At 39.4% G+C, this 27,612-nt stretch overlaps 1 protein-coding gene across 1 annotated transcript; it reads left to right on the plus strand.

Annotated features, from left to right (window-relative positions):
- The first annotated feature begins 2,518 nt into the window (after positions 1 to 2,518).
- Positions 2,519 to 27,612, plus strand: rab40c (RAB40c, member RAS oncogene family). Its single transcript, XM_042393384.1, has 6 exons — positions 2,519 to 3,905; positions 13,805 to 13,865; positions 19,383 to 19,443; positions 19,587 to 19,664; positions 24,406 to 24,628; positions 26,679 to 27,612. The coding sequence occupies exons 1-6, from the start codon at positions 3,764 to 3,766 to the stop codon at positions 26,951 to 26,953; spliced, it is 840 nt and encodes a 279-aa protein (XP_042249318.1). The 5' UTR covers positions 2,519 to 3,763; the 3' UTR covers positions 26,954 to 27,612.

Raw genomic sequence — 27,612 nt, forward strand, 5'->3', positions numbered from 1 at the left:
CACTGCCGCAAGTTTCATATTTCCTACAGTTATTCTGTGATTGCTCATTTATATTCACAATATTTAAACAAACTGATCTGTCCTAAATCAGAGGTGATGCCTCGGTGGTTTTCAGACAGTCACACAAATGAGATAAAGTCGCCTCAAACCAGCGATCCCACCACTAAATGTTAGAGACGGATGTTTGTGATATTAGTATTAACAGTGGCTAAATCTTATCTGGAAACCTTGAAATTATCCAAATTGTTCTTAAATAGTGTTTTATGGGTGGTAACATTTGATTTTAAATTCCTTTTATTTAGCATTTATAAGCAGCATAGAAACATTTAATAAATGGTTTATAATGCACTATAATGTAGTTGTAAGCAGATATAAGTGTTTATTAATGTATTTGTCATCAGCTATAACTCCTATGGGCACCTATAAGTGGATGCTGGTATTAAAACAGATAATGAATGAATATATAGTACAGCTGTAATAATATAAAATGTCTTTTTATAAGTAAAAGGAAGATTATGTTATTGCTTCTGTCAAAAGTTATATAATCACACTTGATTTTGCAGAGATCAATATACTGTTTCCAACCTGTTAAATGTGCTTAACTCATCGTACTGTAATTATATTTAATGATGTCATTCAAGCGGCTGCTGCCAAGACCAGACTGTATCCTTCATTCATTATGTGAGTGTAGGTGTTCATCCTCATCCTTGTTCTGGCAAAGCTAAAAGAGAGGTGAGTCATGATGTTACGAAAACAAAAAAAACACATGACACAAATAGCTCAAACACACCACTGTACATCACATTTCATCAGATTATTCATGCTTCCTTTCAGTAATGCTTACGCAGAGGGACCACATGTTATTTTTTTCCCCCCCTAAAATGTCACACAGATCTTTTTTTGTGACAGCGTGTAAACAGAGAAAATGACAAGAGTGGCCATTTCTATCAGTCGTATCAGAAATTGTGCAACTTTGTTTCACTCCATTTAAACATTTTGTCATGTTAATTTGTCAAATATTCAGAATTTGTGCAATTAAAACACCCGGCTTTTAAAGAAACTAAAGAGACATTTAAAAGAAACATAAATCAAAGCTTTAATTTAATCATGTTTTATCCTTGTGATTAGGACTGCAATTAGCGATTATTGTCATTATCGATTAAACTGTCGACTAGTTTCTTGATTAATTGATTACTCATTTGGTCTATAAGATGTCAGAAAATGCAAGATGCAACCTAAAATGTCTTGTTCAGTCTCGACCAACAGACCACAACCCAAATATATTCAGTTTACTGTCATAGAAGACTAAAGAAAGCTGGAACCAGAGAATTTTTGTATTTCTTTTAAAAAAAAATTACTCAAAACTATTAATCATTTATCAAAACAGTTGGCAATTAATTTTCTGATGATTGACTGATTGTTGCACCTCAACCTATGCTATTAAATATTCAATAAAAGGTTTTCTCTTTTCCCCTCAAAAATAAATAGTAAGTAGTAATAGAAATTGTTTCCCTTTAAAAAAAAATAGTGAATGATACTTCTCTGTCAATCAGCAAATTGATCAATCAACTAATTGTTTCAACTTCAGTGTCAGCTATCGCTGTATAACTACCGATTATGACAGCTGGACTAAACTAGCTAACTGTACATAAAGTAGTTGAAACTAGCTCCACCTCCAGCAGCTACAACAGTTGCTTACTCACTGATGCTTCAGTATTAATAATCTAATGATGTCATATATATAATAATATATCAGTCAGAGCAACAGGGTACAAAATTAGCACCAGCTACCAGCCAAATGCTGGTAAAATAGGCAAGTGGCTGGTAGATTTGCTTCAATCACCAGCCAAAAAAAAAACAAAAAAACAATGGTAATCTATTGAGTGGCTGGTAAAATTTGAACATTCACTAGTCATTTGACCAGTGGACAAAAGTTAATTTTACACCCTGCTGAGGGACCAAACCACTACTTTTACTGTAATACTTTACTTCAGTAGGATTTTTCATGCAGGACATTTACTTGTAATGGAGTATTTTTACATTTCTGTAATGGTACTTTTAGTAAAGGATCTGAATAGTTCTTCCACCACTGGACAGATTAATCAATAATGAAAATAATCACTAGTTGCAGCCCTAAAAGTTACAATTCCTTTTTTATGTGGTACGCCTAGCCTATTTTAAACAGCTGTTTACAAAATTACATTAGATTATTTAAAATGACTCAAAATGATAAATCAAGTATCAATATATATATATTTTTTGGTTGATTGACTAATCAATTAATCGACTAATCGTTGCAGCTTTACTCGTAATAAAGCTTGTTTTGCTTTGTTCTGTGTGTTCAATGAGAAAGGAATCATCTTTGTTGACAGCAAACTTTGATGGACGCTTTGCTCAGCCAATGATAGCCCCAGCGTGTGTCATCGTGAAGAGAGCGTCCAATCATACGAGCGAGTGGGCGGTGCTTGGAGCGGGAGGGCGGGAACACAGAGCAGCAGCGCAGTGTTGCGAGCCGATCTGTCAGCAGCGCATTCAGTGTTGTTGAGCGGCGGAGAGTGACCACAGCTGGGATTATGATTGAATATAATGGAGAAAAATGGAAACAGTACGGACTGAGATTACAGAGTACACCTACAGAGATTTGGACTGGACGTAAAAACCCCGCAGCTGTCTGATTCCGTTGCAGCTGTCGGCATTTTCTGGATGTGGATGTAACGGGAATCTTTGTAATCCCGGACTAAAGAAAGACAAGGGGGCCTGAAATTACACAGACGTCGGTTGAAGTTGAGCTACGGGCTGCGCTAGCTAAGTTAGCATTTAATTTGTTTTAACCACTAAGAAGTCAGTTTGTAAAGAGTGCAAAGCAACGCTATATGTGGCTGTGCGTAGCACGACACAACGCTACCAGTGTCGGTGTATTTTTTTAAATAATTATCGCGTCTATTGACTGCTTTGGGAACGTTAGCAGTGATAATAGCTAAGCTAGCTGGCTAGCTCTGTGGCAGGGCTAGCTTGTTGTTCCCCTGCAAGCTTCTTGTACATGGGAACAAAAAGACAAACTTACACCCTCCAGGTTTGGTAGTTTGTTTGCTTAGTAGAAAAAATATCTCAGCAGTGATATCTGCTCATAAATTTTGCATGGTGGCAATAACCACATAAAATATTATAATTACCCTTCCAGACAATAAGCATGATTTTATTTCCTTCATAGACTTGTGGCACAAGAGTCACCCCGTCCGGATACAGCTTGAGTTACACTATGAATGTCTTTACGTCTAATCTCTGAAAGATTTCACTAAATTAGTGTTTTGTTTTGTTTTTCTGGCTCAAGGAAGAATTATAGTCTCAGATTGTGGTGACACTTTCTGTATTTGCCATCAATTGGAAAGACAAGTTGTTTACATAAAGTTAAACTTTAATGTTTATTATTTTATTATCTTTCGCAATAAGGATGTTTTGCGTATCAGAACCACATTCTTGGCACCCACCTTGCTTTTCATGTAGGACTTTCATGTGAGACTGTTTTTTAGCCTTGAGGTTACCTGCTTTCACACAGGTTGGAAGACTTAAAATCAACAAGCAAACAAGGACTTTAAGCTTGTGGACCATTCAGCAAATTCATGTCACAAACAAACAACAAATCTTTATTTTGGATCGAGTGAGTAGGATAACACACACAAGGGGGGTTTGTTGGTCACCCATCCTTGTCTTCAGTCACTCATCTTCAGCCTCCCATCGCCCCTGGGCTCAGATGTGAGACGCGATGGGCAGCCAGGGCAGCCCAGTGAAAAGCTACGACTACCTGCTCAAGTTCCTCCTGGTCGGAGACAGCGACGTTGGCAAAGGAGAGATCCTGGACAGCCTGCAGGATGGCTCGGCTGAATCCCCATATGCTTACAGTAGCGGTGAGTCACTCCTGCCTCAGCTGACTGGGACCCGCTGGTTCAGTTTAGCTCTCTCGTCGTGATGAGCTCCTCGCGTTGTGTCATGCTTGCTCATCACAAAAGTCCTGAACATACTAGCTGGGTGCATTACATACTAGCCGCATTCGACTGTGTGGGAATACACAATGAGCTCTCTTCACTGTCTTTGAAAAACACACTTGCATACACTAACGCTCATAACACACACCATTCACATGGAAGTGAGTCAGACAGTCATGAATGTAGGCCTGTGTGCATTGTTGTTGACTTAGAAGACAATTAAACTTCAGGTTTTCATGACGTCATAAGCTAAAAACAAGACAATAGGTTTAAGATCAACGTATGATGTTCATATTAATATTCTTTAGTCAGCATCTCCTATATGAAGGTGGTTCCTTTATTTACTAAACAGCTTCAACTAAAAGAAAAACAAGCTTGTTTAACTCAACTATAACAGTGTGCTTACTTGTCTGCATGTATTTGAGCTGTTTGGCAGCTGCTCAGCTATGGCTGCAAGTCTGCTGCTCAGATATTTAAACATGACTAAGGCAAACAGAATTAGATACTTCAAAGAGTTCAGGAACACCAGCACTTTTTAGATGTTTTTAGTTCCATCCACCATGCGGTGGAGGGGAAGTCTGATGGAGCTGTGCCCGGTCAGATGAGCCCTCCCTGGGTGTGGGAGCTCAGATCTCGTCCTGGCTCTCTCTCTCTCTCTCTCTCTCTCTCTCTCTCTGCTTCTGCTACAGAGCTGACAGCCACCATCTGATCACTGCCGGCTGCTGCAGTGAGCTGCTGGTCTGCGGCTGCTCTACGCACATAAGCGCACTGTCCTGCTCCCATCAAAGGAAAGGAAAACCATAGAAGAAGAGCAGATAGCACAGAGGGGCTAAGGAAAAAAAAATATAAGAAAGTTCTTAAAGGACCATTCTGGTGTTTTTTGTATGTTTTAGCCCATTTGAAACAAGTGATCCATAGTGTTTATAGTGTTTTGTTTTCCAGATATTTATTATTTCCTGCAGGCTGAGAGTTCATTTGCGGTAGTCAACTTGTTGGGGTTATGATATGGCTTCTATAATCTTTAGACTTTATTGGTTACAACAGGCTATGTAACCCATATAGTTGCAGCTATAGATTGTTTTAACTATTTATTAATCTGCTGATTATTTTCTCAATTAATCATTTGGTTTATAAAATAGAAAATCAGAAAATAGTAATTTAAAAAAAAATTCCTGTCACCAAAAATATTCAGTTTACTATCAGTGAAGAAAACCCTCACAATTTACAGGCTGGAACCGATGAATGTTTGTTATTTTTGCTTAAAAAAATTAGCTTAATGATTTACCAAAATAGTTGCTGATTAATTTTCTGTTGATTGATAGTAACCAGTGATGGTTACTGATGCTTTTTATTATAAATTCCATTTTGCTTCTGCTCTTCTTTGTCCAAGTGGCTCAAGTTTTTCTTTGTTTTTGTTTAGAGCCGAGCAATATTATCAGTATTATATATAGTATATATATATTTATTGTGATATGAGACTAGATGTCGTCTTAGATTTTGGATATTGTAAAATCTTTTCCTGCTTTTATCGGCTGCATTACAGTGAAATGATGTCGTTTTCTGAACCGACCAGACTGTTGCAGCTGTTTTATTATTTGCCTTTTATCCACTTAGTCATTATATCCACATTACTGATGATTATTTATCAAAAATCTCATTGTGTAAATATTTTATTAAAGCACCAATAGTCATCCCTACAATATCTATATAGTATATATAAGTATTTAATAAGTATTTGGGCAAAAGTATCATGATATTTGATTTTGTCCGTATCGCCCCGCCCTGTTCATACCACAGTTTTCACTCAGTTCTTCAAATAATCAGCAGCTTTAACTGCATTTCCCCCAAAAGAAAAAGCATAAATATAGAATAAAAGTAATGCTTTTGAGGTTTTGAGTCGCCCCAAATCATTTCTACTGATGGAAAACACACGATGCTTCCACAAAGTGGTCGATTGGTCTTTAAATAAAAACAGCAACAATAAAACAAACAGCAACAGTAAAACGAGAAAAAGCAAAACAAGCCGAACAGAAAGATGGAAGATAAGTTAAATAACTGTGAAATAAAAAACAGAAACCAAAAGTCTCAATAAACATCCTGTTGGCTGTTATTGTTCAGGTTACTTTGCTCCAGCGAGGTGATGCAGCGAGAACCGTCTGCTCTGAAAGCTGCGTTACAAATAAAAGCAGACGTGTCGTCCGTTCGCCGTTTGACGGATCACCCTCCGCTCTCAAGTATCTGGAAGTTGATTTTTAATAGTGAACAGGAAGGAGCTGCGTGCGGACGGCAGGAAAAACACAATTCAAGGAACAGAAGTGCTGCCGTATGTCTCGGAAAACGGTCATTAATGATGTAAATGATTGATGAAAACACGCGTCGTTAACAGATGTAGTGAATGAATTCTGTATCGCAGATGTAAAGGAAGTAAAACACGGCACGTATGCAGCCTAATTAGACATCAGCTGCTCAGTTTTCTTCTTCCTTAAAGGTAAAAAAATGTGCAGATGTCGGCTCCGATTCCCAGAGTATCCATTTTGTTTTGTTTTTTTCCCAGATATAGATTTCCATCTCCTCCCCTGCAGAAAGACAGACAGCAAAGCGTTCATGAAAAATACATCAGTCAGCAGAATGACCCCCTTTTCATCAGCGCTTATCTAATGAATGCTGCCAAAGGGTGACGCTGCCTGTTGGCGTTTGGCAGCCGCGTAGAGACCCTCAGACTCAGAGGGCCAGTTCACAATCACAGATAAGTAATAACTGAGCAGAAGAAGATAAGAGGCTCTGCTTTGTGGTTGAGGTGTTGCACTTATGTGTCGGTATTAAACTATGATTTTTAAGGTAGGTAGAGAGGTAGAGCACAGCCTCCCGTTTGACTGTGTTAATGCTGCAACTCAGTTATTCTCATTAAAGCTACATTAATTAGTAATTTTTGTAATGAAAAACAAACATTTGCTGGTTGTAGCTTTTCAAATGTGAGGATTCAAAGCTTTTTTTTGTGTCATACGTGATAATAAACTGAATATCTTTGGTTGATCAGACAAAACAAGACATTTGAAGACGTCACCGTGTTCTCTTAAGACATTAAAACAGACATTTTTACTATTTTCAGCAGATTTTATCAGAGCCGTAGTCAACCAAAGAAAATCTTGGTCGACTAAAATCGTACATAATCTTCAACTAATGGATTAGTCGTGTGGGGGCAGGAGGTAAACTAGGCAGTCACACATTTCTCTGTTCTGTATTTCTCTGTTTTGTGTCTTCAGGTTATGCTAGCCCATTGTTGCTAACTTTGGAGCTAACCCCCTTTACTTTTCCAGCAACAACAGACGTGACTTTTTAGCATTTATTAACTGACACACTGTAGTCTGTACTGTACATTTACTGCCAGACTGACAACTTACTACTAACCTTTTCCTCTGCTCCGCTCGCATCCACCGTCACTTCTCTGCCCCTCGCTCTTTCTTTCCCGCTCGCTACGCAAACATACTCCTTAACGGAGCCGCGAGACCAGTGGTTTCCCAGGCAACGACAGAGGTTGACTCACGTATTGGAACAGCGCTGCTCTGAGACTCCCAAACGCCGTTGGTTCTCGTTGTGTCATTATGGAGAAACACAGATTCAGTAAACGTTCAGTAAACGTTGAGTACAGTTAGACCCAGCAGTCTCCGTTAGGTTGGGCGAGTTCAAAGTTGTTAGGTAATTTGTTAGTCTGTCCCTCCCGCTGCAGGAAATAATGGATTAATCCTGGAAAGCTGTTGATGTAGCACTTTTCTCCTTATGAAAATAACACGGAGATTATTCGACCAATGAGAATTTAGTCGGACGAGAGCATATCGACCAACTAATCGACCAGCAGACTGCAGCCCTACATTTTATAAACACCAGTTGGGAAAATTAGCTGAAACAGCTCATATGTCATATGAAACTATACTGTGTGTAATAGTGTAACTAACGAACTGACTAATGAGTCCTTCTGTCCTGATGTCATAATGTTATGAACACATAATAAAACACAAACACCAACAGGTTTTGACCGGTCAGCATGACTCTTATACCAGTAAGGTGATGATGCAGGTGCTGTGTGGGAGAGAAACAATCTAATAATTAGTCTCTCGGCTCTGTCGGTCCTTCACGCTAGTACGTTATTTTATGAAACGGGTCAGATATTCGCTAAAATGTAGGTGCAAGTTGATCAACAGCAGCAGACTCCCTACGTCCGGTGTAGACAGGAAGTTAAAAGACAAAATCAGGGAGTAGGAGCCTGAGTAGGAGTCATTACTGGATTTTTTTTTTTTTTAAATCTCTCAGATATCAATATTGTTATCAGCCTCGTAAATCCTGAGCCCGGCCGGCTCTGAAAGAGGAAGCTGTCCTGATTGATGCCAGCAAGATCAAACGCCTTCATTAAATATGGAGGCCGAGCGGAGCGCAGCTGAACGGCCCTCCATCCCTCCGTCCCTCCATCCCTCCCGGCTCAACGAGAGGTTAGCGCGGAGGGAACGAGGGGAACCCGAAATATTTCAAAGAGGAGAAAACCAGGACGGAGGAACGGGTTTTGATTGGATGACAGTGTCCTCAGGCTGTGATTGGCTCCCTGGTTTAATTAGTTAGATAGACCAATCTGCCACAAGTCCTCCTCACTGATCAGTGTTTAATGTCATTTATTGATCAGAAATTTGGTGAGGAGTGACAAACGTGTCATACGTTGTTTGTAATTAACGATTATTTTCATTATCGGTTAATCTGTTGATTAATTGATTAGTTGTTTTGGTCCAAAGTGACCAATAACCAAAGATATTCAGTTCACTGTTATAGAAAATATTCACATTTGAGAAGCTTTTCCTTAAAAAATGACTCAAAATGATTAATTGATTATCTGTAGTTCCTGATTAATTTGATTGTTGGCAACTAATCAATGAATTGCTGCAGAAGGACAGGGATTATGGTGATTTAATCAAGTTGTTTTTGGCTCTCTGGTAGTCTTCATGGTGCACTTTGGGATATTTTTAAAGGATATTTTTTGGGGGATTTATTGGATATTTGATAGTTTGGAGACAGACGGGGAACCAGAGGTTGGTATGACCTTCAATAAAGGATTAATCAGCCAATCACCAACATTTTCCCGGTTCTTTGTCTAAAGGCTCGTTCACGCTGCGTGACTTCGGTCTGAGAGCTGCTGGATCTCACTGCGAGACTCGACGGCCGACGTTCAATAAACTTTACACCGTTGTTGTTAACGTACAGTCTGACGGCGCCTCATCATCCGTTTGGGGGTTTTTGGACGTTTCAGGCAAAGTCGTGTCGGACAATTTTTCACACTTTTCTGACATTATACAGTTAAAACGATCAATCAGCAGACTGGATAATATTGAGACTAACGGTTACTTGCATTTGCATTAGGAAAGTGATCTGAAGTTTAATCATCATCACACAACTGTAAATAACCACATTGATCACTAATTAAAGGAATTAAATACCTGACTTGAGCTGCAACGATTAATCCATCAAATGAACCATCAACTGGTTTGATAATCAATCTGTTCAAATTGTTTCTTTGACAGTAAACTGAATATCTTCAGTTTGAGGACGTCGTTTTGGGTTTTTGGGAAACACTGATTTTTCACCATTTTCTGACATTTTTTAGACCAAATAACAAATTGATTTAATGAGAAAACAGTCGACAGATTAATTGATAATGAAAATCATGAAAATAATGCTTAGTTGAGGCCCTGAACCTGACAAATCACCTCCTCTCAAACCTCTAAATATGATATTTTATATTAAATGAAGAGCTTTTTTTGGCGTGTTGGGGTTACAAATAATTTGTGAGATTTCAGGATTAATATTTCACACTGCGATAAGGTTTTTTTTTTTTTCTTAAGTCACCATCAGATAACACCCCTCAAAGCCTTGAAGAGAGTGAAACTAATTAAAATGCAAAAGCAGGTTTGAAAAGATGTTTTTTTTTTTTCAGTGCAGCTGCGAGACAAGTGAGACTCTTCAATCTGTTTTTATTCACACACACACACACGCCAACAAAGACATATTCCCCAGGGGTCTACAAAGCGAGGCGGTCCATTGTTTCACCATAGCGGTGGTATATATCCATAGACAGCAGTTATCTCTGGATGCAGGCCAGCTCACAGATAACCCCCCCCCACCCCCCCCTCCCTCCCCATACTGCCTTCCTGATGGAGACCAGTATAGGGGAGTGAACTGGTAGGTAAATGAAAAGCTGAACGTGGTCTAATCCTCTTGAAATGTGCACAGAACTGAGCTACAAATGCTGTCTCACTGCTGTCAAATCAGATTTTCTGCACTTCTGCTGCTCTCGGCCTCATTTCCTGTTTCCTTTCTTCTTTTCACAGCCGCGACGTTAGAGAGTCACAGCTTCTTAAAGAGTCCAAGCTCATGTCTTCACATGTCTAGGCTGCTTGTTTTCATTATCAATGAACCTGTCGATTAGTTTTATTATCATTTTCTATTATTGTGATCATGTTTAAAATAGATATCTGACATTATAACAGTATATAAATAACAGGAAACATAATAGTTCCCCTTTAATGTTGGGAAATATGACGATATATTCTGCTGTATCTGCTGCATGGTTATATTAGTGTTTAAATAAAATATTTTATCAGGATATTCCAACATTTGTGATATAAACCTGTCAAACGTTCCCGTAGAGCTGAATCAACACCTCTCTGACACAGTCTCAACAAAAGCTGAACATTATTATTATTATTATTATTATTATAAGCTTCACTCATCCTGAGAAGAAACAAAGTCAGCAGAACTCCCAGAATAGAAGCGGCGGCAGTTTCCAGCCAAGACATCAGAGAAGCTATTGATTATCCGGGATATCTAAGTGAGCCTTGGCAACGAGAGGAAAGGGAAGCGCTCGGCTACGAAAGCCCTCGCACTCACTCCAATTAAATTAGAGACGAGGCTGAGCTCAGCAGCTTTAGCTCAGCGGCAGCTTTATGTTGCCTGGAAAAAAAAATTGGAAGATATTGCTAATGTTGTTAGCCAGCAGCTGCTACCTGCCAGAGGCTGATGCAGTCATGTGGAAGAGTGTGGGAACAGGAGAGGCTGCGCTGTTGTTCCTGTTATGTCTCTCTCCCTCATGTTTTAATGTGGTTGTTGACAGTTAATAGGAAATACTGATGTATATTTAAACGTGCGTCTGTTCAGTCGGCGCCGCGGCCAGAACGAGCCCTGAAATAATCTGTTTAATAATCAATTTGTTGGCAGAAAACTGAACGTCGCTTTTGATAATAATTTTAGTCAGATGTCACATAAATATACAAAGCATCTGCTGTGATTTTTATATTTCCCCAGTTCATATTATTTATTGGAATATCTTGGTGGAGTTGGAGGTTCTGACTTCATTTTTTCATTTTCTTGACTAATAAATTAATCATTTGGTCATAAAATAGTGAGAACTTCTTAAAGACACAACTCAAATATATTCCTTTTACAATTATTGTATATAAAACAAAGAGAAGTAGATTGATTGAAAGTTTTAATATGGTTCCATTAAATAAAAGTTACATAAGTTTAATATGTTTACTATGTAAACAAGACACATTAATAATACATTACATTGGACAAAAACTGGAAACAAATTCACAATACAGACACATTACAACACAATATTATCACAAACAAACAAAAAAAAAAAAATAAAAAGTCAATAAAACTGACCAGAACAACCGTTTTATATGCATGTTTAATTACAAGCACACTGTTATATGTTTGTTGAGCTCAAAGCTGCTGAATGTGGTCGTTCAGGAATCAGTTAATTATAATATAGAGAATGTTTGCTGCTTCATTGATTATCAAAGTAGCTGCTGAATCATGTTCTGTTTAATCGACTAGTTAATAAATCAACTGATCGTTCAGCTCTACTGTCGTCATCGTAAAATTATCAAAAGGTGGATTAAATCATTAGTTCCGGACAAAAACCAGCACCCATGACCAACGATGTCGGCGTTTCCCACAGTTGACTCATCCTCTTGGTGGAAATGTCACTGAAATGTCAGGACAGGTTGAAAAACATTTCGTAACAGGTTCCTCAGACTCTCAGATAAACATGTCATCACAGGTAAATTATCCGGTAGTTCACCTGTTTGGCCTCAGGTGGAACCAGAGCAGATCCGGGTGAACGTGTCCAGACGTGGAGCAGCAGGGCGGCAGGTGCAGCAGTCAGGCAGGTTTTGTGTCTGAGCCACAGCAGAGAGGGCTGTTAGCTGCCTGAGGCGGGATACAGACGCCGCCGCCGCCACCGCCATCCTGACGGTTGAACAGTAAACGCTGTCTGTGTAGCGCTCGTTAGAAGTCAAAAGTGAAAGTTTATCACCAGGCAGTGATTCAATCAATTAAATGTTTTTAAAAAAAAATGTATGCTTTGATTTATTTGAATGAATAAATGACTGTAAGCGGTCGTTGACGTTTTCCAATCAACATGTTTCAGATGTGATTCAGCTCCGACATGTACGGATGGATTTGAGAAGTTGACATAAGGAGGAAAAGAAGTGAAATCCTGCTACTATAGTTTGTTTACGAGGAAGCTTCCTGAAGCTGACCAATCAGAACAGAGCGGGCTCATCAGGAGGCGGGCCTTAAAGAGACAGGAAGCTAAAACGGCCTGTTTCAGACAGAGGCTGAACTGAGGGGCTGCATAAAGGACCAGCAGAAGATAAATAAGGAGTTTTTAACCCCCAGAATATAAACATAGATGTGTAAATGTGGATGTTATGTCTCCTTTAATGCCGACAGACACACACACACCTCTCAGTAGTGATTACAGCAACGATATCTGCCAGTTATATTTAGCCTCAGAAAACAGCTGCACGGTGCAAAAACTTCAGGCAGATTGTTGATTGTTATTGAGTCTGAATGTTAGTGAAGGACCTTCACTTTGAATGTCACATAGTAAATCAATTTCTATTGTTTTATATGCAAAATAATAAACACATGAGCACAAAATTAACACATGAGCTCGAGACAACATCTATAAACCAGTCGACAGTGTTGCTTCCTTCCTTTGGGATAACGTCCGTTTCTCTCACTTTTTCTCCATTTGGGTTTCTTGCAGTGTCACGATGTGTCATTTTTTTCTCCATCAAACAGAATCAGCTTTGCTCCATTTCCATGTTAAAGCCTTTTTACAAGCCGCTATTAATTTTTTAACTAGGTATTCATCCTTTCAAGTCAAGTCAGGACTTCTAAACGTGCTGCTCACGCTACGTTTACTGTGTAGACGCACTGTAAACATTAAAAAGATTGCTACGTGTGCTGTGACGGTAATTTAACAGTAATTTTAACAAAGAATCAATCGTCTCCACAAACTACATAAAAAAATGTGTTTAACTCAAACAGTTAATGAGTGATAATGATGATGAGCAGTGATGAGGAGGGTAAATCTGATATTCAGAACATGCTGAAAGATCTTCACTGTCAGTCACTATTGTCACACTTTTAAAAGCTGATCAAAGTCCGAAATTTACACTCAGATATTCTGTATTTTTATGTGGATCCTTTAGCTTCCACAAAGTGGTTTCTAGTCTTCCTGAGGTCCACAAAACAGCAATAAAACAGCAATTTAACTTTAAATTAGTCAAAAAAAGAACAAGAGAAAGCTCAACAAGCCGAATCCACAGATCAGGAAATAAGTGAAACAACGTTGTGAGGAGCTGACGGGTGATGTGTTGACTGCAGTATTGTTGTTTTTGATTGATGTTGACCTTCTTGATGCATCTGTTTGCCTGACGTCCGCCTCTCTCTCTCTCTCTCTCTCTCTCTGTGTTTCTGTCCAGGCATTGACTATAAAACCACCACCATTCTTCTGGACGGGAGGAGAGTGAAGCTGGAGCTTTGGTAAGCAAACATCATCACGGCTGAACGTGTAACCTGTTGTTGTTGTTGTTGTCCGGACAACAAAAGAGAGAAACGACCGCTGCTCTTTTTTTTTTTTGTTTTGTTCTGGCACTTACTCTCAAATCCCCTCGTCGTTCTAGACCTTAAAGGGTTTGTTCACCCAAATCACAAAGGAACATTTTCTCACATTTAGTTTCTCATTTTATACCACAAATACTGTGTATAATTAAATTACTTCAAGCCATGATTTAATTAAATGATTATTAAATACACCTCACAGCAGAGCTCTCATTGGTTATAGACTTAATCATATTTATTTACCATATTTTTAGATATTTGTTTGCTCCGTTTTACATCGATGTGACTAAAATTATGTCGGTTAAAGAGTCATGATGTCAATTTCTGTTTCTTTTTGATTTATTACCCAGTCATCCCACATCCACACATCAAAAACACCACAAACCAAAAAAAAAAAAAAGCAGATTGTTATTGTTTTGATGTCTGATGCAGCTCAGTGTCGCTTTATCTCAGATTCTCTGCATGTCCTGGTTTGTTTTGTGTGTTAATAGTTGTGAAAAAAAAACACAAAAAAATGTGTGTAATCTTGACGCTGGTCAGTCGATACGAAGCCGCACTTCAGCAGGTCGATTAGCTGCTGTTAGCGTAGCGAGTCGTGGCCGCAGCATGTGTTTATCTGAAGATGATATTACTTTTTTTTTCCATTAACGGCTTAAACGCACAATATGTAATTTCAGCCGCTAGGGGTCTCAATCAAAACAATAACAAAGGACGGAGTGTGAAGTAGCAAGGGATCATGGGAGTTGTTGTCTTCGTCGTTAAATAACCAGCTTCACCGGGATAGGATTACTCCAGTGTTCATCATTCAGGATGTTTTTATCCGCAGAGGTCTCCTCCTCTCCAGAACAAACGGACCCGCAGATGATTAAAATCGTTAAAATACTAATCAAAGCTGTTTCACCTAAAAAAATCAATATTTCTCCGACGATGTACGGCGACCACCGGACGTCCGGTACGGGCTGTTAGCCGAGCTGCTGCTAACACTTGTTCGGTTTATTTCTCTTATAACTTTAGATCCAGACGTTCGGTCGGTTTCTACCGGGAGCCGAATTATCCGCAGAGGTCTCCTCCTCTCCCGAAACAAATGTACACGCTGATTAAAATCGTTAAAATACTAATTAAAGCTGTTTCACCTAAAAAATCAATATTTCTCCGACGATGTTCGGCGACCACCGGACTTCCTGGAGGGGCTGTTAGCCGAGCTGCTGCTAACGTTTGTCCAGTTTATTTCTCTGATAACTTAAGATCCAGACGTCCAATGACTAAAATCCTTCTTCCAGCTACAAGATATAGTTAAAAACGACCTAAATTTATCATGAAAATGTGGCTTAAAACTGAATAAAAGTCATTTTATAACAATTTGTGTGGAACAACCACAACGCCGATGTATTATCTTGTATGTGTGTAAGTTACTCTTTGGTAGACGCCATTGTAGCGGACAAACACAGCGCCGCCGTATGCATCTTGTGCGTGTTTGCTCTTTGGTAGAGGAGGTATGACGCCATTGACATGCGACCAAATGTAACGGTCCGTTACTTTGATTAAATGACAGATACAGATAAGTACACAACTCAACAACATATATAACATAGGTCTAGTTGTTTTTAGACATTTTAATGTGGAATAATTACAGATTATAGCTTTAAATCAAGTAGATATCTTCCAACATAAACGGTCTTTTCAGTATAAAATTCCCTCTTTGTGTTTCCCTGCTGAGCTGCAGTGGAGAGACAGTAAAAAAAAGGGGGAATTGACAAAATGACATCTGAAGCCTCATATTCTTATCTTCATATTATCTTCAGACAAACATTTGAATTATTTTTGCACAAAATGAGGATTTTGTCCCACATCACCTGCACTGGAAGCACACTGGGAAGGGATCTTTTAATATCCAGTATATTATATTCACATGTGCGACTGACTGTTGTTTTAAGACTGACCTGAAAAGCTGTGAACTCGTCCTTTAAGGGAGTCGTTTTGTTTTTTTTTGTAAATCTCACTGACCTCCTGGTGAACCAGTCCTTACAAATTCATGTTGTTTTAGTCAAACATTGTTCAAACCTACAAATCTTATTTTAAATTCTAGCAAAAATCTCAGAGTTGCCAAAGATACTAAATATGTCAGACTGAATGATGTACAAATATCTGCACTTAATGGAAAGATGCAGCCATAAAAAAAAACATGAGTTTGAATATTTAACATGATGAAGCTTTGCTGAAGAACATGATGCAGAATATATCTGTCAGACAGTGTGAAATAAGATTTTTCCAACCTTTTAAAGCTGCTTAAAGGAGAAAAGGGGGGGGCGGAGGGGGGGTAAAATTTGCATAATTCATCACATTAAGCTAATTCGTCAGACACCTCGTAGTGCTGGTGTACAGAGAAGCTGCAGGGTGATGCAGCGTTGTGTTGTGGGTCCTTATCTCCTGCGTATTGTTACGCGCCTCACCGATAATCTTGCATCAGTAGAGATGCAGCGGATGCATGTAACCGTCAGCGAAGACGCTCCGCAGCGCTAGGCGAGGCTCGCTCGCTCGGTGGAAGCGGGCCAAAGAATTCAACTCTTCAGGGGGAGAGCCAACGCCTCGTCCTCCCCTCCATGGAGAGAACAGTTAACAGTTTTTTTTTTTTATTTCTGCTGCCTCAGATTTTCCTCCTCTCCTCACTGTCTCATTGTTATTTGACTGTCTAAGGATCTTGCTCCCACTCTTCACCTCGTCCTCGGCTTCCTCTTCGTTTCTGTCTCCGTAAGAGAGAGAAACTAACAACTTAAAGGATTAGTCTGCTCATTTTCTGTGTTTACTATTGTCAACAAATCTCATACGTAGAGCCGAACAACGATCTGATCTACTAACAAGTATCATGTGTGTATCTAAAGCCTGATATATGTTATTCCTCTGTGCTGTAGATCTCTGTCGTTGCTCTAAAACTATTAAAAACACATCAATTAGTTTGATTTAATCACACACACGAGCCAGAAATACTCACTAGAGCAGCAATCTGCCACTAAAAATAGTCCCCAACAGATGCACTATTTCCTTTTTTTTTGGGTAACGTTTGCTAAAAATATCAGCTCAGCTGTTTTTAGGAAATTATTCAGTGGTTTTTAAAAGGTTTTATGCCTTCAGTAGGAACCAGTGGGCTAATATCTCATAACTATGTGCGCAAGAAGGACACAAGTTGCGTCAAAATTCGTATCTTATGTGTCTTAAACCAGCAGTCAGGTGTCCATAGCAACAGTGAAAGAGGTTTTCCTCGCTGTAATCATTCCTCCTGTTCATACTGGATATTAAAAGATCCTTCAAATGTGTTTTCAATGGAAGTGATGGAGGATAAAAATCCACAGTTTTGTCATTTAAAAAAGTCTGTGTGAAGCTTCTATGAGGCTTCAGCAGTCTGACACATTTACAGTCTAAAATATTTTGCTTTAAAATGACTTGATGATGGAAATAATTAGAGTTATAAAGGAAACTGGCTGTGAAGTAGCAGAAGTTGTGAAATTTTTACTTCCTTTTTATATGTTTTTACGCCTGTTTTTTTAAACAGCTGTTTATAATATTTTGGAGTTAAGAAGCATCAGGTCACAACATCGTTATCTAAAGTTAATTCTCTTTGTGAAAACTGAAACTATGGGATGTATTCTGGTCCTGCAGAGCTGAACGTGTGTGACGAGACAAAAACCGAATCTCTAAAAGTCTTTTAAAAGAGCAGCATTAAAGTTTGATCACCGCTGCCTCTGATAAAACTGAATCAGCTGTTTTTTAGATGAAAGAATGAGATCAGTGTTTTGTCCTTGATGCTAAAACCTATAATATTACAGTTTAATTTATCCATATTTAACATACTGTAAGATTTTAGAGGGCAGTACTTTTCCAACTGATCTGTATAAAACGTTGCTGCTGCAGAAACAGTTTTTACTTTTTAAACTGCAGTTAATGAATATTTTTGACCTTCTTTAAATCTCTACATTAGTTTTTAAAGTTGAGATATAAGAATGCAGATTTACCTTAATTCATAAAATCATAATTATCCTGCTAGACAGGCTAAAAATCTTCATCTTCCTTTGTATAAAACATCACGTGTTCAGTTTAAATATCAGATATTGAAGATTTATCTTGTTGAATAAAACTGTACATCTAATAAATAGATTTAGAGAATATCCTGCTGTCACAAACATCTGACGTTTATCCGCTTTACTCCGTTTTACTTCTGCTGTCGACTCTACAGTGTTGTTACCTTCGCCTCCACCTTACAGTTAATTTTGTACATATTTTTAATCTTAGATAACCGTTAGCCAGTCACTCAGTGTAGCACCAGTGCTGATTTTCACAGCTTTAAGTCCTTACAGCTTCTTTTTGACACTCTGTGCTTGGAAACGCTGTCAGAACTGATGTATGAAAGCGAGCAGTAAATCTCCGACCTCACTGCTGGATTAAGGGGTTTAAACTGTACGTTTCCAGCTACATCTTCAACTACGAAGGTGAGTAACGTTAATGTAAAAACTGGACTTTTGGGTTATTTCTGCATCGGCACACACCAGTCAAAGTATGAGAACCAGAGATGAGCAGTTCAACAGTTTATTGTCTTTTCCACAGGTTTACAATGAATAGTTGACTGTCAGATGTTGCTGATGATGATTTAAAGGCTAAAAAATGAAACAATAAGCAAACAAAGTTACTCCAGTAATCTTAATCAAAATGATTATCGGTACACAAACGGCACTTTAATACTTTAAGTCTTAACTCAAACTCGTTCGGCTTATAAAGAAACTACAATAACTATAACAAATGTCCACAACTTACTGCGTCTGATGCACAGTCAACAGGAGACGGAAGCTAACGCGCACAGCTCACCGTGCTGCAGCAGACAACAGGAAGAGACGGAGCCAGGCCTCTTATCGGTTCAGGTGTGGCTGGTTAGATGGCGTCCCGCCCTCCCAGTTAACGTAACTCAAACGTTCACCAGCGTCGTTCTCACGGAGGAGTAAAGAAGGACTGAGCTGAGCGCCCGGCGAGGCTAGCTGAGCGGCTAACCCGGTTATTTAAAGAGTTGACAGCAGGTTGACAGGAAGTGACCAGACGTGCAGTTTGTAAAACGTCATGGTGGAGAATAACCATCAGTCCCAGTAACTGTTGTTCATGATGTTAATACAACAAAACTCTAATCTAATTTTACACTGATTTTATGGTGCAATTTTATATTCTAATTCTAATATTTAAAATGTTTTTGTGATTTTGTATGTTTGTGTTTTATGTTTTTCATATAAATTATTACAAGTTTCTACCAAACTCTCACATGTACTTTTTATATTTCATTCATGTGTTTTGTCTTCATGTGTGAAACAAATTAAACCGAACTGACTCTGTTTGTCTCTGTCCACCTCTTCTTCTCCTTCTCCTCCTCCTCCTCCTCCTCCTCCTCCTCCTCCTCCTCTGCAGGGACACCTCGGGTCAGGGCAGGTTCTGCACCATCTTCCGCTCATATTCCCGCGGCGCTCAGGTCAGAGAATAGAATAAAACAGAATAAAATAGAAACAAATCCAGTCTGTAAGAAGTCAAACCTGCTAATCTAAAGGTTGTGTTGACTGTATTAAACTTTAATACTCTGAGAGTTAAAGTTAATTTTGTGCGTCTCTTCTTCAGGGGATCCTGCTGGTCTATGACATCACCAACCGGTGGTCGTTTGACGGCATCGACAGGTGGATCAGAGAGATCGACGAGGTGAGTTTAACGGACGGATGGATGGATGGATGGATAGATGGATGGGTCGTGTTACGTTGAAAGACGAGGCAATTATGTATTCATAAGATAAGACATTCATACAAAAGAGTGAATGAACAGTAGAAAATCAGTAACATAACTAAAGACACACAAACATGAACACACACACACACACACACACACACACACAGAACTAATTAAAAGTTCAATTAAATAAAAAATGTCTTCTGCTCAGTTCACTGAACGCTCTGTCGCCAGTTTAAGGTTGTGGATTTGGAGGAAATACCTCTATATAATATCTATATAAGCTGGAGCCAGACCAGTCAGTGCTCTGTAGACCAGTAGTCGGTCCTGTACTGAACAGGAAGTCAGTGGAATTGTTTGAGCGTTGTGGTGACACAGTTAAACATTCAGGTCCCGGTCAGGATACAGCAGCTGACGCCGTCGTGCAGCTTTTACAGGACGACCAGTGAAAAAAACAAAAGCATGGATGAGTGTTTGTGACTGTGAGATGGAAAGAAAAGAATGTTTGAAACATTTCTGAGGCTGACTGATGTGTCGAATAGAAATTCAGGTCAGCATCAGAAATAACTGGCAGGCATGTTGCTGCTACGCTAGCGAGCGTCTCCCGGTGTGTCTCTACACGAGTCTGTCGGTGTCAGTCAGCGCTAAACGTGTTAGCTCAGGTTCTGAAGGCTTGTGCAACCTGTTTTTTTTTTCTGCCGCCGAGGAAATAAACTCATGACGAGAGAAAACGAGTCCGAAGGCGACTTCTGACGTCTTGACAGGAAAGAACGACGAGAATCACTGAATCACAGACGAGGAGGAGCTCAAAACAGACTGAAAAATGTGGCAGAGAAGATACAGATTCATGTTTTCACTGCTCTAATGGAAGAGAGAAAAGACTCGAAGGATGACAACGACTCCTCACTATCTCTGGGAAACTTTCCCAACAGGACGTCTGTTGTAAAAGGTGGTCCTCTTATATTCGGGCCAATACACGTTGACGAGATTTGAAACCATCTCATTAACTTGTAGATGGATTGTTGAATCCTAAGAGTAACAAGGAGTCAAAAACTGCTGTAGAATAAAAAAAAAACAATTGTAATTTGCTTGTTTTTTGGCTGTTTTTGCTGTTTTTATTGCTGCAACGATCCAGCTGGATCTTCTAATGATCCTGCAGGGATCAATAAAGCCTCAGTGATTAGAAAACACTCCTGTTCCATAAAACAGGAACAAAAGTTCAATACAAGTGAATCACTAAAGCAACCTGAGTGTGTGTGTGTGTGTGTGTGTGTGTGTGTGCGCCTGTGTGTGTGTGTGTGTGTGTGTGTGTTACTCTCATCATCTCCTTCCGCTTGAGGATGAGGATGTCCGCTTTGTCTGCCTGCCTGTGTGTGTGTGTGTGTGTGTGTGTATGTGTGTGTGTGTGTGTCTGCCTGTGTGTGTGTGTGTCTGCCTGTGTGTGTGTGTGTGTGTGTGTGGTTTTATTTTTGGCCTGTGGAATGTATGCTTTAGTTTGGCCTTTCCTGCTCCACCTCCACGGACGTGGTGCGGTCGACCGCTGTTAAAGACAGAAGTAAAGCAGAGATGGAGGGATGAAAAAAAAAACGTCTGCAGGATGAAACTTAAACGCTGTAAAAAAAGATGTTGAAGGACGGATCGCTGTTTATTCTTTTATGTACTTTATATTCTACCACCCTGAACTGTGTTGTCTCAGTGAAACTAATGATTATGCAGTTTTTTTTCTATTCATCAGTCTATAAATTTGCTCCTCACGTTTCACGGCAACATATTAAAGTTGTAAATTGTCCAATTAACAATCCAAAATATTCAATTTACAACAATACAACACTGAGAAAAGTAACAAATCACCACTTATGAGAATCTGGGAACAGAAAATATTTGATATTTTTGCTTAATAATAAATGAGTTAATCAATGATTTGTTTTCATCAGTGATTGAATCGTATCGTGGATCAATCAACAGCCATCGATTCCTCGTCAGCAGGAACACAAGGAATCTTTTCAGCGCTGATCCAGAATGAAAACCTGCAGAATAATTCATTTAAGATAACAAAGATTGTTTTTGAGCAAAAATAAGCAAACGCACGATACATGAAAACAACCTAAAATGACCTCAAACATGCTGGAAGAAATGTTTAGTAGATTTTAGTAGAACTGTTGAAACATTTCAAAACAAAGAGTTTGTTGGAAAACTCGACAGGATTAAAACACACACAGCCAATAAAATGCAAGATTCAATGTGGAGCAAAAATGACAATAAACACAATAAATACAATGGTTAATGTTTTTCTCTCTGCAGCTGAGCAGCTAATTAGCATCTAGCTGCTAACTGACGTTAGCGATGACTGTTTGTTATCATCAGGTTTTGATGATGTGGACAGAAGCTGTTTCATTCTCTGTTGAAAACAGGAAGGTTTCAGGCCTCATATTACAATAACTGAGCATTAAATATTTTATATATTTTATTTTATTTAAACATTGGACATCTTAAATGTTGTTTTCATTTAAGACCAGGGGAAAAAGTTCCTTGCTGTTTCTGGCTGATCCTAATAATGATCTGATCCGTGACTTAAATCCGTGATACGATCCGAACCGTGAGTTTTGTGTTCATGTTAACACCCCTACTGTTAACATGTCAGCTTTTGTATGTCGTGCACATAGATGAGAGTGTGTAAGTCATGTATTTGATACATGCAGTAATACTTTCTGATGTGAACCTTCACTTTTAGATCTGTGAATGTTTTTAATGTTCAGCACTGATCTGTTCCTGTATCACATTATAAACTTTGTGCTATTTTATATATTTCTGTATACTAAGAAAATATATAGGAAACACGTGTAAATCATGTGATATCTTGTCTGTTTTTGATGAGAACATAAATCTGTTGTCACAATAGAACAATACTATAAATCTTAATGTCACATTGTTGGTAAAATCACACATCTGATCCAGTCCATGGCTAAAATGAGCTCTTCTTTGTTTAGAGACAATATGTAGATGCTAAATGTCATTAAAGAAGCAGCCTTTACACCACTCAAGCAAATTGTTTTATTGGCATATAAAATTGCCCCCCCACCCATCAGGTGGGACAATGATATAGTTTGATGCGTCATGTTGGTTTTCCTCTCGTCCTCCCAAATTTTTTGAGTCGCCAGCATAAACAAACAAATACATAAATAAATAACTGGTGAGGCCTCTTTGACCTCAACTTCACCGAATATCTTTTGACACTCAAACATAAAACTTAGAAGCAGCATCTCTCGGTGTGGTCCTGCTCGTTACTGCCGTTAACACTACAGCTACTTCTTTTACTGTATGACTAACTCATACAGTTACTGCTGTTTTTGCTACTAACGAGTGTCTGATCTCATTATAATCAATCACCTCTTGTGCTGAAACGATCATTAGATGAACAGATTAGTCAGCTGACAGAAAATAAATCAACAACATTTTAGATAATCAGTCATCAATCATAATTAGCACCGTTGGTACAGGTCAGTGAGACTGACAAGCTGATAAAACAAATGTAAAAACAGCTTGAGACTAATGATTATTGTCATTATTGATTATTTTGTCCATTAATCGATTGATTGTTTTAGTAAAGACTTGTAGTGAGCTGCAGTTCAACCCTCACATCATGTTTTATTTCTCAACAAATGCAGATAAAAGCACAGAGAGCTTAAAGTCTGTAAACATGTTCAGTATTTGCCGCCGCCGTCGGTATGAGAGCGACCTCGGCGGAGAGGAGAGACGGCGCGTGGAGAGGCTGATGCGTGGTGACAGTCGGGATGAGAGAGGTCGGCCTCTCGCTGCCGTAACGTTTCATTCGCTTTGTCAGAACAGATGAGGATGAATTAAAGAGAGGCCGAGAGGCCGAGCGAGACACACGCCGCTCCCACAAGCTCCTTGAATTAATAACGAGCCTCCGCTGGTCACTTTGTATGAAGGTAACGAGCCTCAGACAGGAAGTTGTGGTACCAACAGGTTCACTCTGAAGAGGCGCGTCACAGTGATTCAGGAGAATCTGTGGCTTTTATTGGTTTTCTCGTACAAAAGAATTTTCTGAATTTTACGAGTTCAAGCCGTCGTATGAGTCTGAATTTCTTCACAAGAGGAGAAACATTTGTTTAAATTAGTCATAATGTCAAAATGAATCAAAATAAAACCAGTTTATTATCATATATGACTCAGAAAACCATTAAAGCATCACATCTGAGAGGCTGAAAACAGCAATTTTCTGGCATTTTGGCTTAAAAAAATATTAAATCAACTATTAAAATAGATTAATTTTCTGTCAATCAACTAATAGTTTCAACTCTAGTGTCAGTTAGCTATCGCTGCAACTATCGATTATTTTCTTGATTAATTCATTTTGGTCTATAAAACATCAGAGTCCAGTGTAACATCTTGAAATATTTCAGTTTACTGTAACAGAAGACACAGAAATGCAGCAAATTCTTACATGTGAGCACCTGAGATCAGCAAATATTTGGCATTTTTACTTAAAAATACTTAAACAATGTGATATTAAAAAGAATTAAATTTATTTAAGGGCAACGTTGCAGAAAGTCTTTAAAATAAGTTAAATCTGTTGCGTTTATCAGTTCAAAGAGTGTTTTTCCTTCCTAGAATATATTAATTTAGGTTTTAATATCATATAACACATCTGTCAGCTACGTGTAACGCCGTGTCTTGTTTTTTTCCTCCTACCCAGCATGCTCCGGGGGTGCCTCGGATCCTCGTGGGTAACCGGCTGCACCTGGCCTTCAAACGGCAGGTCCCCACCGAGCAGGCGAGGGCGTACGCCGAGAAGAACGGCATGACCTTCTTCGAGGTGAGCCCGCTGTGCAACTTCAACGTCATCGAGTCCTTCACGGAGCTGTCGCGCATCGTCCTGATGAGACACGGCATGGAGAAGTTCTGGAGGCCCAACAGAGGTGAGAAAAAAACAAGACAATCTGATGCATCAGTGAGCCGCTTACGTACCGCAGTTGTCATCAGGTAGAAGTCATATTTCAAGCCTCTCGTTGGATAATTAATCCTCCCTCGTTCCTGTCGTTTTCCGTCTCCCTCGTCTGTAATTACAGAGTGAAAGCGAGTGGAAGTGATGTGCTGCTTGTCTTCAGAGGATTAATAGTGAACAGACTCAGGCTCGCTCTGCTGAAACTTAATTTGACGCGTTAAACGACTTTAATGTCAGCGGGACGAGCTCAGCAGACACAAATAAAGTCTGAGTCGTCCTCCTGGAACCTCTGAAATCCACCTAAACTTTGTTTTCTTTGTGTTTGTTCTTACTGTGTCTACATATTAAGTATAAGAATAATCTATAACAGATTAAATGTTTAACACTGTTTGCTTACAGGATAATTAGTATTTATAATAAATACTTTGTTGTCTCAGGCAGTGCGGTTCGGTTCTGTCCAGGGAGGCATGATACTGATATTTCCAACTCATAGTGGCCGATACCAATACTGATATATGTGCATATTATTTACCAGCCGGCTGAGGAGACTATTATAGATGCAAGTATAGATTATACTAAGTATGATCAAGAAAGACAATATATGAAGGAAGAACTGAGGAAGACTGGAGTTCAGCATTAAAACTTTAATGAACCTGCCGAGTTGGAGCAGCAGTAGAGTTTTCTTTGAGTTTATTAGACAGACAGGATTAATGAGCAGGATTTAATCTCTGGTTCAAACTCCGGAGCAGAAGGTGGCGGCAACAACACAGAGTATCTGCAGGTCTTCCTAAAAAAAAAAACCCTAAGTTTTCTAAAACAAAAAAAAGGAACAAAGGCCGTAGATGGCATTAAAAAGTCTTACATTTAATTCACAAAAGCATCAATATTTACTCTCAGTAATGTAAATTATATATCATGTGTATATATATATATATATATATATATGTATGTGGTTGCTGGTTGGGCTGTCGTTAAACATCTATAAAGTACATTCTTCATGCTGGAAGCTGCAGACAGTTTCAGTCACTACTGAGGAAACACGTCTCTCATAACGTGCAGGTGTCAGTTTAAGCAAAAATGCTCTCTGTGTAGATATAAAGGGCTCGTTCAAAGCCAACAAAAACACAACGGTTCTTATTTTCAGGTGATTATACACTAATTAAAACATACTTATGGATATTATACTCCATTTCTGCCAAGTGTGTTCTGTTAGATGATGCCACTAAATCTCACACGCTGGACCTTTAAAGGAGCCACTCTTATAACAGCACCTCTCACATAGATGTTCTTTGAATAATGAGGAGAGGATGATCATTAATAGCCCATTGATATTGATTATACACTAATTAAAACATACTTATGGATATTATTTTTCGATTTCTGTTGATATTTTTGCTAATAGAGAGTGCTGATAGTAATATATAATTATATATCTTGTCCCTGCTGGTTTTCTATCCTACTTTCATGCTGACATGAAGGTGAAACAGGCATTCAATTACATTTTATGTTGCAGTGAAACGTCCACATAGACCTTGATGAACTCTGCAGGAAAACCCTGAACAGCTGTTAGTCTTCTTCCTCTTCTTCAGCTCTCGAGTTCACCAGAGTTGAACAAGAGAAACTCACTGATACACTGATCGTGACTCACTCTGTTAAAACGAGCTGCCAAATTTCACTGTTTTAAAAGCGGGTGTGACCAGGCATCCTTTATATATATATATATATATATATTTCCTTTTTTTTGGCTACAACATCTGGTTTACATAGTTTAACAATACAATAATTTACCAGTGTGAGGTTCAGGTGCATCACGTCATCCTCTAAACACCGTCCAGCTCTCTACACTCTCCTCTGTTTAGTCCGTTTCCAGCTGTTTCTCATCAAATGTTTTCCAGCCTGAAATCTCGTAGTGAAAACTGAACTCCTGACTCCTCTGCAGGTTTGTTGAAGGTCGTGTGCAGCTCAGAGTCTCAGTATCGGGTGTTTAGGTTGTGCTTAACTTCCTCTTCCTTCCTTCTCCGCAGTCTTCAGCCTCCAGGACCTCTGCTGCAGAGCCATCGTGTCGTGCACGCCGGTCCACCTCATCGACAAGCTCCCCCTGCCCGTCGCCATCAAGTCCCACCTCAAGTCCTTCTCCATGGCCAACGGCATGAACGCCGTCATGATGCACGGACGCTCCTACTCGCTGGCCAACCCGGCCGGCGGCTCCAAAGGCAACAGCCTGAAGCGCTCCAAGTCCATCCGTCCACCGCAGAGCCCGCCGCAGAACTGCACCCGGAACAACTGTAAAATCTCCTAACTGTCCCGAGTCGTCGACGACGACGAGAGACGACGACGACGGCGGAAGGAGGGATCGACGGCATCATCGGGAGACGGGATGTACAGGATGTGTTTGAGCCGGAGGGGAGGGGACGCGATTATCTCTTGAACCTGAAGAGCTGAAGAGCAGGAATGATGGATAAAGGGATATAAAAAAAACAAAAACCAAACTGAAGCGGCTACCTCCCTCCTTTCACGAGTGTACAGGACTCTCCGGCTGTCGGGGGGACGGAGGGGGGGAAGGGAAGGAGGGCTCTAACGGTCTCAGGATATCAGAGGAGAACGAACCTTCTGGTCTCTGCAGGCCTGATTTTCTCACTACTTAACCAACCGCTAAAGAGACGAGTGTTAACTACATGTACAGAAATCCTTCACCGAAACCATATTTAGTTACTCTACATGCAACTCATCGTGTCTGTCGGCGTCGCAGACATCACCTCAACATTCTTTCACTTTTGTGTGTCTCACATTTCTTTCTGTCTGTCCACACGTCCGTTTTATTTGCTGTTTTTTTTGTTTTGAAAGACCAATAAGCTACAGTAACGATCCAGACACTAGTAGAAGCAGTCAGTCGTCTGTTTGTCTATCAGCTGTGTGTTTTATCGCTGAAGGAGAAAATCTTGGTGACGAGATGAGAGG

This window comes from Thunnus maccoyii, chromosome 18, assembly GCF_910596095.1.
Source record: "Thunnus maccoyii chromosome 18, fThuMac1.1, whole genome shotgun sequence".
Classification (NCBI taxonomy): Eukaryota; Metazoa; Chordata; class Actinopteri; order Scombriformes; family Scombridae; genus Thunnus; species Thunnus maccoyii.